Source organism: Castor canadensis, chromosome 14 (genome assembly GCF_047511655.1).
Source record: "Castor canadensis chromosome 14, mCasCan1.hap1v2, whole genome shotgun sequence".
Lineage (NCBI taxonomy): Eukaryota > Metazoa > Chordata > Mammalia > Rodentia > Castoridae > Castor > Castor canadensis.
This window is the reverse complement of record NC_133399.1, coordinates 60,812,445-60,828,268: the sequence shown is the minus strand read 5'-3', so window position 1 is coordinate 60,828,268 and position 15,824 is coordinate 60,812,445. Positions and strand designations below refer to the sequence as shown.

The 15,824-nt window shown below is 38.0% G+C and overlaps 1 protein-coding gene across 10 annotated transcripts in view; it reads left to right on the top strand.

Annotated features, from left to right (window-relative positions):
• Unc5d (unc-5 netrin receptor D) overlaps positions 1–15,824 on the top strand; it is a 528,179-nt gene that overhangs the window by 300,021 nt on the left and 212,334 nt on the right. For all 10 annotated transcript variants that reach the window (XM_074054658.1, XM_074054656.1, XM_074054655.1 and 7 more), the window contains exon 3: positions 11,920–12,063. In XM_074054658.1, the coding sequence (XP_073910759.1) occupies positions 11,920–12,063 (144 nt within the window). The remainder of the gene's footprint in view (positions 1–11,919; positions 12,064–15,824) is intronic.

Here is a 15,824-nt window from a genome sequence, read left to right as displayed (position 1 = left end):
TAAATATTTTTGAGTCAAATACTAAATCTTTCATCAAAGACCATCTCAAGCAGCATTATTTCAATTGCTTTAATCTCTTCATCTAGATGTTACCCTTGTGTGCTTTATTCTCCACAGCTGATGGTTTCTTGAATCATCTTGAATTTTTTTTTGATTATTGTATAGTGACACCATATTCTAAAATAGATCACCATATTCTAGCAGGATCTCCAATGTGAAAGAATTTCAGGGCTACCTTTATTATTAGTTTGACTAATTTGGCTGATAAGAAGTGATGATGAGAATTAGGACCACCAGCTACGGTTTATTTAGCTCTCATGATGTACAAGGCCTTATCTAAACATTTGCCAGACATTAATTCACTCAGTCTTTCCGGCAGCCCATTAAATAAAACTATTATAGTCTTCTTACAGATAAGAAAATTGAGGCTCAAAGAAATTAAGTAAAATAAATGTTTGTGCTGTATCTCAGTGTAAGACCTTTCTACTCAAAAACCTTCAAAATATAACATTTTAGCCCATAACAAAAAGAGTTTATGTTTTTGAACTTTGGTTCCTCAAACTAGATCCAATCTGATCTCACCCTTCATTGTTGATTTGATTAGTCCTGATTTGGTCAATTCACTAGATGTTAGACTTTGAAAAAAGTCAGAAAACCTTAGAAAGTTTCAAGTGAGGTAAATGTATTAACACTATCCCAAAGATAATATACTATGCTAGGCCTTTCCATAGTATTCAAAGATAGGCAAGATAGAACTCATATAGGGGGGCTTTAAATCTATACAAAGTAATAAGACAAGTATTCCAATGAATGTAGTATAAATGCAGTTAGGATGTTTGAAGTGAGGTGTATGATACTGTGGAGGACTAATAGAAAAGGTCATGTCCTAACAGGACTGTTGGGAAAGATGAAAGTGATAGCATTTGAAAGGGACATTGATAGATATGGAACCCAAATAGGCATATCTGATACTGCACTCTGTGGAAGGGAGAGGAGACTTGGTGGTTGAAAGCCCACAAACATTAGCTAATGAAAGAAAGCTTCATATGTGTTCAGCAATAGGGCTGGTTTGATTGAGATATAAAAGGAATGTAGCAGTATGGCTGCTGATAACTATAACATTTAGTTCAATCAGGAAGGCCTCAGTGCCAAAGTGAAGAGTTCTTTACTGAATTCTGTGGATGGGTTGGTGGTAGCAGTATTGACTATGTTGGTATGTGGGAGTACAATTGTTGGAGTTGTGCTTCAAAGGATGAACCTGGCAGAAGGCTTTGGAATGCTTAGGAGAAGGAAGAATGGGAGACACTGGGTAATTCAGTAGAGAAAAAGGGCAGTATGGCTCTGGAATAATGACCACAGAAATAAGAACTAGATGTCAAGTATAATAAGTACTTTAATAAATATTAATGTTGGCCATTTCATAATATAGGACTTTATAGCTGACAGAATGAAAAAGATGGAAGAGTAAAAATTCAACCTTTTACTGAAAAAGTAGTGCAATTAATACAAATAGCATAAAGAAGGAGAAAAATCTCAGATCATCATTTGGGCAACTTGAATTTAGTGTTTATGGGATCTAATGAAGAGACATAGATCTGAAACTTGGCTGAATTCCATGATAGAAGAGTACACTTGGTTATCAGTAAAGAATAAATCTGTGGAGATGGAGGAGTTGTTAAAAAAGAAGGGGTCATATGAAAAAAAAAAAGCATCTGGAGGCATGTCTTCAGGAGCCAGGGGGAGGAAGATCTGTATCCAACAAAGAAGTGACTAGAGTACATTGTGTTCCAAAGCAAAAGAGAAATCAGCTCAAAAAGATCTTCAGGTAGTATTCTATCTCTGCCTAGGAATTGGTAAAGAAAGGGATAAAGAATTAAACATTACACACACACACACACACACACCCCAGTACTCATCATTATACAGTTGTGAACTAACTTAGGGTTGCAGTAAAAATGGCAGAACTTCAAAAGGTAGAGAAATACCTAAAACCTCTTATCACAATTCCTTATTCATTCTAGGTTGGAATGTCAGTAGTATGAGGAGAGGGATACAGGGGGTCTGTCTTGGAAATGTTCTTCAGACATAATCTGCTTTGAATTCTGGAATCTAAATGTGAGAACTTGAAGGGATTTTGCAGATAATCTAACAGCCATATTTTATACATTAAAAATTCTAAGATCCAAGAGGTACAACTAGTACAATGCACAATTAGAACCATATCTTCTTCTGTTATCTACTACCTGCATATCTACCTCAGGTATCTTCTTCCCCAATACAAGCCACTTTGCCCTCAGATCCATGTGTTCTCCCTGCCAATCAAAACATGCACACGTTCTTTTGCTGAGACAAGGATGGATTCCACCATGGTTCATCACTTCCCATCATGAATTTGTTTACAGTTTCAATCCTGAATGTGTAGAACCCTACATATACTCCATTGAAATTTGTTATTCCTGAGCAACTCTGCTATTTCTGTAGGGGTCAATCCCTTATTCTAGGTCATGTTTCTTGCATTGTTAGACAAAGTTTATAACACTCAAAGATGTAGAGACATTTCTAGGATTGTAGACATAGTTTTCTTCTTGGAGAAGGATTTGGCATAATCAAGGAAAAAAAGGAAAACAACTTAAGTCTTGATGTCAGGCAAGTTTCTTATTTTGTGCTCCCAAGCTTGGAATCTAGGAGAGACCTAGGTCAATAAACATGGTGTTGAGAGAGGTTGAATCAGAGACAATAGCAGCCTCATTTAGCTTGAAAAATTCATAGGAGGTTTCTGAAATTTGGGAAAGGGTAGAAAATATAATCACATGTACCATGAAATTCTACAAAATTATGGTAGAATATGAAAGGTTTAAATATATTATACTCAATTAGTCCATCTAAAAAGGATTCAAATACCAGTGGCTCAGTGGAGCTGTATGATGTAGTCTCAGATGTCTCTGTCCTAGATTTTGTCTAATCATGAACTCAAAATAGCAGAATCCCATTGGGTAGACTGCTCCAAATGAAAGAAAGAATCATTGAAAAATGATCAGCCATTTTTTATACCACTGCTAGAGAATCTTATATCCATTCTCATTTAAAAGTCTTTTGATAAGTATTTCAGGCCAATTTAATAGTATACCCACTTGTAATTTCTCAACATTCTGTTTTGTTACTATTTTCCCCTTTTAATTCCCCTGGCATTGCTAGGCAACTCCATGTCCTACAGAGAACATAGTTGATTACATTCTCTACCTCTAAGTAAAAGTCTCTCCTCCACTTCCTTTTTTAAAAGGTCAATAGAAGTTACACATTTCAAAGGAATTGGGCAGTACAAAAATTCATAAATGACAAAATCAGAAGAGATTATATACTACTTTTTTTAAATACTGTTGAGAAAGAATTCTAAGTTACTTATTTGAAAAGAATTTAATAAGCACAACCTTTTCTTCCAAGTCATTTTGATTGAATCAATAGGGAAGAAATGTCTCTCCCTAAACAGTGTTCTTCTGTGCAGTTAATGAAAATTGCTGTCTACCACACACTGCAATTATGTTTGCTAAGCTCTGTATTAATAGTGGAATAGAGGAAATAGGAGCAAGATGAGTGCAGATATTTTACTCCAAACCAATACATAAGTGCAATTAAGGTTGGAAACAAAATGGCCTCAGGTATTGAAAAATAGATGCATTACCTCCCTTGGGTTCTCCATTGCAGCTGGAGAACAGTGCTTGACTGCCTTTACAGGCTTAATGGCTTTTGATTGGATCTGTAAAATAACTCCTGCCAGTCCAATAGGACTGAGTGACACTAAGAAGCCAAGGACAGTAGAACTACATTTGGCCAGAGAGAGAATTAAGAATAGTCCATTTTTTTTCAAGTCCTGTCGAAAGTTACTCTTACATATCTTTGGACAACATATTCTCCATTTCTGAAATATCAGAGACTTTGATATACTATACTTATGGACTTTCTTTATGCACAGATATAATGGGAAATGCATAGGACCTAGGAGTACTTGGAGAAGACACAGAATTCATTGTGTTTCCAAATTGGAAGCAGTAAGTCCTTTCAGTTGTTAAAGGCTGCAAACTGCCTTTGGTCTTTCTGGTAATTTGGCCCCGTCATCTAACAGTCCAAATAAGAAGAAAAAGGATTGTGTGTTTTCATGCAATTTAGCTTAGAAAACCCTGAGCTAAAGGTCTTTCCTGCAAAAAGTACAATATATTTGACATGAATTACTGCATTTGCACAGACACGGCTATACCTCTTAGTAATGTACACTTTCCGTTCTCTGCCCAAGCCAAGGGCTCCTCTTTGATTTGTTCTGCCTCATTTCACTTAGAAACATGGGAACTCTTCCACCTTGTGCTTTGCCTCTGTTAACATCTGGAAGCTTAGAACTGAGAGGTGATCCCAACCCAGGAATCATGCTCTTGTGAAAGTGTGAAGTATTCAGTAACACAGAAATTAAGAGCTTTAATATAACAGGCAGACACACACTTATTCATGCAAAATAAGAACAAACAACAACCACAAACCAGACACATCTTGACAATCAAGATTATGCTGCCTGTGGGAAGCTTGAGTTATCAATAAGCTAAACCACTTCTTTATTGTTCAATAAAAACCAGAGTTCCCTTAACAACACTCCATGGCTCTTATCTTATTCTACCTCAGAGATATTGAACTCTAATGAGTGAAATAATGTGTATTCCAATGTGTTATGGGAAAAGTCTCAACTCCAGTAAACTAATATTTTTCTTTTTAAAGAATATCATTTCAGGAGCTTCATTGCATGTGATTTCCTTTTTGAAAAAAACTACAGCCTCCCTCTGAGGATAAAAGGTTAATGGATTATGTTGAGAAAAGGGAGAAGAGTAGAAATAAAAATGTATTAAATCTTTAAAGTGTATATCTCAGAATTTTGCTGTGCTAGTGATGAGTATTTGAATATAGTATCTTCCAGAAAACCATTAATTTGAGGTTGCCTTCAGTGATTCACAAATCACCAAGGCACATTTGGGAAGCCTATATTTTAGACCACAGAGCATAGAAATAATCAATCTCTCAAATGTTCCATTGACAGCTTGTGGGTTTAAAACTCACTTTTATAGAAACATCTTCACTCCTTACTCTAGATTTCATCTTGTTCATCACTCTGCTTCTCAGAGAAAACTGACAAATTCTTAAAAGGTTTGCAGGGGACGTTATGAATTCTCTACATAACCTGTGGCAGAGTATGAAGGCCATGCCTCTGGTGTCTAATTTAACCTTTCCTACAACAACAAAAAAGTTTGGAGTCCATTTACTCCTGTTCCATCCTTAGCAATGATAGAGAGCAACTCATCACTTTGATAGTGACCAGAGATTTGTTCTAAACCCTAAAGTTTGAGCAACTGACTTTGGATGTTTTTTCAGTCTTCTCTGGGGAATTATGAAAATCTAAAACCAAATGAAACAAAGAGCCTGAAGGTTGTCTAGTGAGGGAGAACGTGGGTATTGATGTTAGAGGGTGCCATGTTTGAAATGCAGCTCTCCATTAGGGTAGATGTGTCAGTTAACTTACTTTTACCTCAGTTTCCCCACATGTAAAATGGCAGTATAGAGGTATCTGTCTTCACTGTTTTGAGAGGTTTTAAAACCTAATGTACATGGCATACTTAGCTCTAGATCTGGTGTATAGTAAGCACCCTGTCAAGGTTAGCCTTCAAAATGAATAATAGAAATTTGCTATTTCATTATTTTTTAAATGAAGCAAGTGCCTGCTGATCATGATTCAAAAGCAAATCCATCACTCCACGCTTTTACCATTCCAAAAAGATAAAAGGACTAATGTTATTAATGGGTAACTATTTGACCTTCATTGAATAACATTCTCTTATTTGCGTGTGATTCATTCATACACTGTACATTTAGTCCTTATGTTATTTTCAGAGTCCACAGTAACACTATGGGTGGGGCACATTCTGTGATACACCCCGACCTCAGACCACAGCCTGCTATCAGGAGTTGCTTTCAGTAGCTATAGGAATGGAAACCATTGACTAAGACAAATGGCTAGAAATATGATCCTGTTCTCCAAAACGTTGCATGACACGGAAGTGAGTCATACACGGAATGCTGTCCTCTAAGTAGTGCCACTGTGTCCACTTCTGCGTGACTTTCCCTTCTTGCCATTATCAGGCAACACTATCAAGTTAATTTGCTTTCCTCTGCCAGACTCCTCTGAGCTGATTAATTCTAATCTCTGGTGTGGAAGAAACTGGAGAGCTTGGGTGTGTTCTTTGTTTCTGTACTTAAGTCTGAACTGGTGGTGCTTCTGATGCATACACGAAGTGCTTATTATCCTGGGAGACTAAAGAGTGTTCATTAAGCGTACTGCACATGCACATTCAAAGGATGACTACGTTTTTGTCAGAATACATTTAAATCTTGTTGCTAGGATGAAGAGGCAAAAGACATTTATCCCTAATTAATCATCTGCCAGTAAAATGAAATACAGTTCTACCTTTTAATTATCTATATTTAATTTACTATTTTCAGTAGCATGCTGGCCTGAAGACATCTAGGCTCCCTCAATATACGGAGGTGCAGTTCCATGACAGTTTTTCCCTGTATCTCAGAGTTTGGGGATTGCAAACATATGGGAGATTCACGAGCTTTACCCTAGAAACCAGATAAGTACTGGATGACTTCAAAATCGTCATATCTTAGGTAGAATGGCATCCAATCCCATGAAGCTTTTCCTGACCCCATGGAGAGGTTAGTATCCCCTCTTGCCTAATCTTGTAGTATCCTGTGCTTCTGCCATAGTAGCAGATGTCGCTCTGCATTGGCGGGGCAGGGTGAAGTGTCTTCCTATCTCACCTGGGACCCTTGAAACCTGTTGGTCAAAGAACTCACATCACCTATTACAGGAGCAGGCAAGTACGAGTCACTCAATACATGTCTTTTTCAAATGAACGTGTCACAAACCTTATGACATCTTTGTTCTATTTCTTACGTTATGGGATTCGTAGCAAAATTGTAATAATAAAAACAAAAATGATAGTAACATGGTGTTGAGTTGAAATAAGATAATGGATGCAAAGGTGTTAATAAAAGAAAAGGGCCATACAAATGTTATGATATTAATAATCATATTAACAATATGTGATTATTCAAGTTTCCCATTGTTCAAGCATGTTTTCAAGATTGTAAGCTTGAACTAGGATGAGATAAATGGAAACCATTGTTTTATGTAAGTGCCAACTCACTTATTCCAACTGAATAGACTCTTTTCTTTCTGCTGAGCAAACAGAGGAGTAAAGAAGGGCCACTGTAGAGTGAAATACAGCATCAGAGAGGTTGAGACATTTAGAAGAGGATATTCCAGCAGAGAAGAAAGCTCTTGAACACCAGAGACCAATGTTTTTCACCAGAAGCTTGATTTTTTTTTTTTCCCCTCAAAGAACTGAGCAAGGCCCTGTGTTGCTCATGAAGTTGTATTGCAATGGTTCTTTGGAGCTTTGTGTACAAAAACCTAAGTACTCTTTCCGTCAGTTAGTCCCCAAACAATTACGAAGCATTACACTGTGGAAAATGAGGCCCAAGAAAGCAGACACAGAGATTAAGATGAGGAGACAATTCCACCCAAACCCAGTTTGCTAGTCTCCTGCTGCTTCTGTGTGGTTTGAGATATGGAAAACATCTTACAGTAGAAATGTAGCTATTCAGTTTAGTAAGCTGAGCATCCTGCTACAGAGAACTTCTAGGTGACTGAAAACACAAAGCTGTGAGGGGAGGTAAACATCTGAGAACTGTGTCAAATCCCACCCCAAGCACACAACTATCGCCAGGTGTATTTGAGAACTGGCTGGCAGCAATGCTTACGGCAGGAGCTGCTGCTGGGCGTTGTGGAAGTGTGATAATGAGCAAAAGATAAAAGGCATGGGGACAGCTGTTGTAGGCACCGGACTGACGTTGGAATGGTACTGAATGTTAAATACTATTGCAGAATTCTTTATATTCCACAGAACAAGTTGAGAATCATACACTAAGACTGTGTGGCCCTTTTTATTTAAAATTGACTAGAAATAAATTTATTTTAATTCTTTTTTCTGTTCCTTCTTACTTGTACATTTCTCTTCCTTGAGCAGTGAAGCATATACCTTCAATTAGTTTGAAAATTCTCTAACTTTTAGTCTCCCAACAGGATTAGACCTGCTAAGAGTAACTAGTGTTTTCTATCTGACAAATAAGGGGATTACAGCAATAACTGCTGTCAGCATTTTTCTCATTTAAACAAATAAAGCTGACAAATGATGAAGTTCTATGCTGCTCTGTTATGTTTAGTACATGCAGAGCAATTATTCATCTGCTGCCAGCATTAGTCTATCTACAACTAAACCATCAAACAGCTTAGAAAGCTTATTAGCATATCAGTACCATACTCATATTTTTATATTATGTAAGACTCTACTCCATAACAAAGGCTGATGGGTATAATTTGCACAATAATTTAAAGGGTTGGACTTTTCCATGCTTATTAGAGTTATGAAAGTTATCAGGTACGATGCTACTCTTACTTATGAGATGCTACCTTTTATTTGCCTGGAATTTCTGCACCACTGTAGCAGTTGCTATGACCAAGTTTGCTGCCGTCTCTGGAGATAGAGAAGTAGATAGCTATCTCTACGTGCAGCAGTGCCAGGTGAACTTCGGTGGAGGAGGAGGTGGTGGGAGCAATTTCCTTAAATACAGCTGCTTTTCTTGGATGTTTCTCATGTGTGGATATATGTATACACATGCACATACATTCATATATGTACTACATACACCGAATATTCATATTTGCACATGCGCATATATATCACAAAAGAAGTGAAGATTTGAGAAAGAATGTACTGTTTTTTAATACCGCCTTATTCAATTAGAGCTATTTTTGTTTTTGTGGGGGGAAAAGAATATTAGATATAAGGCATTCAAAACTCCAAATATTTTTCCAAAAGGGACCATTTGACAAAGCCAAAGACCTTGTGTTAGTAGAAGGCCTAATCAAGAGAGACATGTACTTTTATGGGATGGTAATGTCATTTGTGACCTGCCACCTTGATGCTACCAGTAGGGAAAATGCATCAGGAGCAGCTAGATTTATGTTCACTTTGCTTTGCCAACCCAAGAGGGATCTTCTGCAATGGACAAAATTGTGACTTCAGAATTTTCTTCCCAATCATGACTAGTCAGAAAGAGGTGTGGCAAAGAATGACAAAAATGGTATGAGATTGGTTCTGGCTTGTTCACACTTTTCTAATAATTATCAAGTTTTCTAGTTGGGGCCTTGTTGACTCTATGGGGACTGCCCTAATCAAGTCCGTTAATTACCAGAGTTGGCAAAGAACTTGCCTATGCTCTTGCCTTTTGTGAGCAAACCACCCAACCCATAGCATAAATACCTCCTTTATGCAGCTTCTATACTCCAGGTCACTGATCTGCTGCCCTAACCCTAGCACCATGTAGCAGATAACTATGGCTGAGTATTATGCCCAGAGTCCACTGTCATTATTCAAACTAGCCAATCCTAAGCTTATCTACCTGCCTTTCCTGTTACCTGTCATGAGAACCACCATGGAAAGGCTCTTGCCTCATTCCTCTTGCTCCTCTGCCTCCTGACAACCCTTAGATTTCCACATGGTCCTGGTGCCACGCTATCTGTTTCTAGGTATTTGGGAATGTAAATGTCTTCTGTGACAGTCATTTTCACATCTGAATGTCTAACTACACTTGATTAAAATAAATCCTGGGTGCCCCTAAAACACCATGGTGTCATGACTTAATCAGCAGGTTTGGAGGTTTGGATGTGCTTGCTCCTTGAGTTCTAGTTTGGACCTGAAAACCCTCTGGGACATTTTGAGATGGTCTTTATCTTCATTTCTGACTTAGAGGAAATTGGTAGCTCAGATAGCCTTGCAAGATGGAGAGAGTGAGAAAATGGAGGTGTTTTCCATTAGCTTGTCCCCATTTTGAACCTTTCAAATCTTATCACATGCTTCTTTGGTAAGGCTCTTCTTCCAAAAGGGTGGGTGTGCCCTGCCTAAATATGTCTCCCTATCCTGCAGCTGGGCCATGGCTGCTCATGCTGCTTCAACTCCTACCTGGATGCACTGGTTTGCTGCCTGTCTCCCCCATTTTACTCTTCAAAGTAGAGAGATGACCATATGCTATTTACCTCAAATCAAAGAGGAAAACGTACAGCCTTGCTCCTCATTGCCACCTCTTCCACTTCATTTTCCAGTAGGAGTGCTCCACTCCAGTCTGCTTTCTATCCAAACAAAGTTTTAAAAGTCATGCTTTATTTCCCCTTTTTGTGATACTCTCCTTTCTGCTTTGCCTGCTAACTCTCCTTTTTTACTTGATTTTGGGTGTGTGTGTGTGTGTGTTTGTTTTTTGCCGAGCTGCCTCTCATCACACTCCTTAAATAACATTTTATTTGGTGGAAGGGGTGTTTACCCAACCTGACTAATCATTCACCTCACATTCTTAGTCTTTAATTATTGCCCCCACCCAAGACAAAATCATGTTCCACCACCTCCACCCAGTCACCAGCTCATTTTGATCATAATGATGTTCCGTCCCCTGAATTCCTTTTGATCTTAAAGGAAAAAAATCACAGGTGCTTAATTTTTCTTTAACTGCCCCATGTGTTAATCTTCTTTCCACAATTAGAAATAAGTGAAATCCAGGAACAGCACAGAATTGTGGAGAGGCACCTGAGCATAGTGCTGGTTTTGGTGTAAGGCAGAAACAGGGTCAAACTCCATTTTCAAACTCTGTCTTCTCATCTGTACTCTGAGGATACACTAGCATGTGCTGCCTCTGTGTATGGTGGGAATGTAGTGAGTGAAGAGGTTAAAGACTGACCTCAATGCTGAGCACTTGGGTAGAATGTAATGAACCAAGGGTCTTTTGTTTCCACACTGCCCATCCTATAGCAAGACTGGTGACAGTGAGTGTTTGCTGGACAGAGAGGACATGGTGACTGTGAAGGCTGCTACCCTGTCTGTGGTGAGTTAGCTGATCTGGCTAGTGAGGAATGTCCCTTTTCATCCTTGGCACTTGATGAAGGGTGACTGTCTTTCCCAAAGAAAGACTGATGGTCTTTGGTCAGAAGTAGGAAGATAGATGCTCCAAGCAAATTTTCTAATTCTTAGAAGGAGAGTTCAAAGTGGTACAAATCACATTAGAAGCTAAAAGTCTTACTAGCTTTATCTCTGTTCACATATGTGTCCTTTGTACCTGTCTCTCTTTTTTTTTTTTCCACCACATCCTACCATTGCTAGGAGGATTTTGCTGGATTCTCCTCTCAGAGACATAAGACTTAATTCAACTTGTCTGCTCCACAATCCCTTTCTTTTGGATCCCATTGGTCTTGATGTTCTGAGCCATTGATACTGGTGTTTTGGTCATTCCTTGGATTCTTAGCCTGTTCCCACACACTCATTGTTCTTGTTCTTCTAAGCCACACTGTTACAGTGACTCTCCATGAGTGCCACAACTTAGAGGGGTATTTAGAACCACCTGAAACTGTGTTTCTGAGGCTCAAATGTTAAGGCCTCTTTACCTTCTAGAATTCCAGCAATTAACTTGAGCACTACGCTCTTCACAATAGATTTCATACAAAGAAAAACAAAGATGAAGCACCAAGTCAAGTACTGTGAAAACGATTATATTGCATGGGAGCTGCATTGGTTGGCAATACTTTCCATGTGCGCTTTCCAGCCTCCTCAGCTGGTGGGATTTAATTAGCAGTAATATATTATTGTCAAGGTAATTAAAACTTTGCCTTGATTAAAAACAGAATTGTTTAATTAAAAAGAAAAGGTTTGGCTAACCTTAACGTTCTCTTTGAAAAGCACAGTGGTCTCAGCTGATTTTCTCTGTCTCCCCTTTCAGGCTTGAAGGTCCGGGAGGTGTTTATCAATGTCACCAGGCAGCAGGTAGAGGACTTCCATGGGCCAGAGGACTATTGGTGCCAATGTGTGGCATGGAGCCACCTGGGAACCTCTAAGAGCAGGAAGGCCTCTGTGCGCATAGCCTGTAAGTACATTCTGGGTGACCTTGTCCTGTAGCAACATGAACAAGAGTTAAGTAGAGCCGAAGAGGGACTGTGGAGATGTCATGTGTGGCTGCAGAATGTTGATCAGAGGACAGCAAGAATCCATCAGAACTGCCCTAACTCACTACATTTACTCTTTTAAAATTGCTTTAAGTGTTTGATAATTTCCTCTAGAGGACAATCAGCAAATCAGTTTGGCTAAGAGATTCTGCCTAGATTGTCAGAATGCAGGTGTCTCAACAATGCCAGGAAAAGATGTTCCTAGGAACAAGAAACCCACACAAATGGATTCTGCGGCTCTCCATCAATGACAAAGTTCGGGGGGCACTGATGGGAAGAGGTGAGCAATGACTGTTTACTGTACTTTCCAGCAAATCTGCAAAAATAAAACATTAAGGACATTAAAGGATTTTTATAGCCTACTATTAAATCTTCTTTCTGAATCTGAAAATATGGAAATGGGTTTTAAAACTGCATTTGTTTGACCTGCATAGAGCTAAAAAAAAAAAATCTAAAATGTACACTTAAAAAATAATGAATAAGAAAAGAAGAAAATTACTTTTCCAGAGAGTCCAACATTTCTTTATCATATTTCAGGATCAGTGTTTTTAATAATCTAAAAAAGATTTAAAAATGCACAAACTTCTCCTCCTTGAAAATGTCTTCATCCCACCCATTCCCATTTTTTCCACCTCCATAAATTCCCCATAAACCTCCCTGTGTGCTCAGGAGTGTAAAGGCCCCTCCAGAAGGAAATTGGGAGGTGGAGGGCAGAGATGGTTATTGTTGTTTTATTCAAATACTGCCTTTTGAGAGTACCATAAAGAATATGGGACCAGAGGGATTTATTTGCAGACTCAAGGAATTCTTCATAGCAGATGTTGATGGTTTAAGGATTAAGAATAGGAGTGAATTGCTATTTGCAGAGACATTTATGTTTCCTGGGAAATGAAATCTTCCTCTTAAAATATGCATTTCACCTTCATGTTACTGGTGATTTGGGAGGCCTCTCCTGAATGCTGTGTGGGCCCTCATAGGCCAGGGAGAACAGGTCACCTCATAAGCTGTGCTCTCAATGTGAAAGCCATGGGAGATATTTCTCCTGTAGTTATTTAGTTAATTAATTTTAGCCAACCAATATTTTATGACTTTAAAGTAGCAGGTCAGCTGAGAAAGGGAATATATTTGCATATTCTTCCTATAATAAATGTAGCCTTATGCTCCTGCATAGCCTTAGTCAGGCCAGCCAGGGTTTTTGGCCCTGGTCAAGCCAAAGCTGGTATCTGCTGGTCTTGATCCAGAAAGGCAAAACAGCTTGAGGAATTTCAACACAGGTTCACCAGTTCCTTACTCCTCAGTCTTAGTTTTCCCCTTCCTCTTCGTCCTCTACTTCTCTGAGGCCCATCTGGCCTATTCTTTGAACTATTATAAATAATATATCCCTGGTCTCTCTGCCTCTGGTGTCATCCACCTCCATTATTGTTCAATTAATTCCTGATTGCTGCTTGCCTGCTAGAAAGCTTTCCACATTTGCTTGCAAAGTTTACCAAAGCCTGGCTCAACCCCACCTTTATTAATTTCTCATCACTTTGATCATACACACTACACTGTATCCTTCCAAACGCTCGGTCATTCTGCATGCTCCACTTGCCTCTCTGACATGTGCCTTTGCTCCTGCAGTATCCAGTTTCACATGTGTTGGCATGGTGGTGAGGAGGCCAGACTTGGGTGTCCCAAGTGGTTTTTAGTTTCTACCCTACTCCAGCTTGGTTTTGTGCTGGTAGATGATTTATTTCATTTTTCTTTGTCTTACTGTCTTCATCAGTGAATGGGAACCTACTTCATAGAGTTATTGCAAGAATTACAGGTATTGATAATTATTAATTGTTTAAAACTGTGCCTTGCACAGTTAGCACTTACCTACCATCAGCTGCTATTTTATGACATATTTGATCCTCCATAACAATAACATCTATGTTAATCCTTGCTGAAGCTAATGGAATTGGATGAGTATTTTAGTGTTTTAATAATTTTTCTGAAAATTATGTTATGGAGTTTTTATAAAATTCCATTCTAGATCAACTTAGCTATACTACTCTTCCAAATATTATAGAATCAGAGAATATTAATAATGGATAATTTTTTGTTCTATCACTTTCTACTTTTTTATAGTCATGAGATACTTTCATAGTAATGATCTTGTAAAGCTCTGCAGAGATTAAAAATAATCATTTTGTCCTTATAAATGATATACACATTTGTGTATAATAAAGGTGTGATTTTTTTAAGTAAAAACAGTATCAATACCATTAAAGCCTGTTATTTTGCAATTCACTTAATATATTTTCTATTAGTGTTTGCAACATATTTTTAATTTCTTCCCACATCCAGCAAGTGAGAGGTTCTTCAATTTATTTAAAATTATTTATGCAAGCTAAGGCATGATTTGTCATTAAACATTGCATTTGACTTGGGGACCAATGTACATTAAAATGTAAATTGAAATTTAACTAGTATAATAGAATCAAAAGGATGGGGGAAGGCTGCCTTCAAGACCTTACTTGGAAATTTTTTTATTTGCTTGCAGGGAAAAAATTCACTTTACAAAAATAATTTTCATGTTTTATTAGCATTTCTGGCTGTTGTTTATAAGCATTTTCCAGCAGATAATACATTGCACATGAGGATAGTTTTTACTCCCAATAAATGAAAAGCCAAATTGGATATAATTGTCACTATGATTCTTCTTTTTAATACTGGTTTTTTTAAGTGTGGGAGATGATAGGTGGATGTAGTTTATGAATCTGATGACAATCATCTTGAGGGACTTGACAAAATTACTATCATTTTTATATTACTCATTAAATTGTTCCAGTTCAACGTCAGAGCTCCTTATGCTTTCTACATTTAACCAATGATCCATTAAGAATTTAACAATTTTTAAATTGCATCGAGCAAAACTGCGAAGGCATCTGGGACGTTCAGTTGAAGAATGTATTGACTAGAGTGTCTTGAGCTTGCTGGCTGGTGTCACTTAGAGATCATTTTATTTGAAAGGGAAGCAATATAAACAGAATTATCTTATTTGTATGACTGAATGGACCCTCCAGGGGCAGAGCATAGTTAAATATGCAGAATCCTGGCTTTTACCCCAGATCTTCTGGATCAGACTCTGGAAGAATGGAAGCTAAGTTTGTATTAAGTTAACCAGGTGATCAAGCATCTTTGGAATACTTTGCCCATAATGAATATTTCTCAATCTTCAACATGCTTGCAAATCAGTTATGGTTCCAATATAATACTGTGATTCAGTTAAAATAATTCAATGAATCTAGTCTAAGATCTATAATTTCATATTTCTAATGAGTTCCCTGGGTGTTACTTTGAGTAACAAGGTCCTAGAATACCTTCTGAAGCACTAGTTGAGAAATATTGATTTAATCCATTGAAATTTTTCTACACCTTCCTCATCGTGTTCCAAAAGGTTTGAGGACTTGACCAAAGGGCATGTAGTTGATGGCAGACATGGTACCTGATCTGTCCTTTTACCCATACTGAAATGATCCAGTTGCTTGCTAACTTCCATTAAATGGAAGTTTGAGATCCTTAACAGAAAAGTTCATGGTCATTTGAGTTTTTCCTTAAGGAAAGTAGCAATTGCTTCCCTTTCTTATTCCATTTATGAGTAAATTGCAATCTTCCTCATGGTTAAGTTCTAGTGTATACACATACATACTTTGTT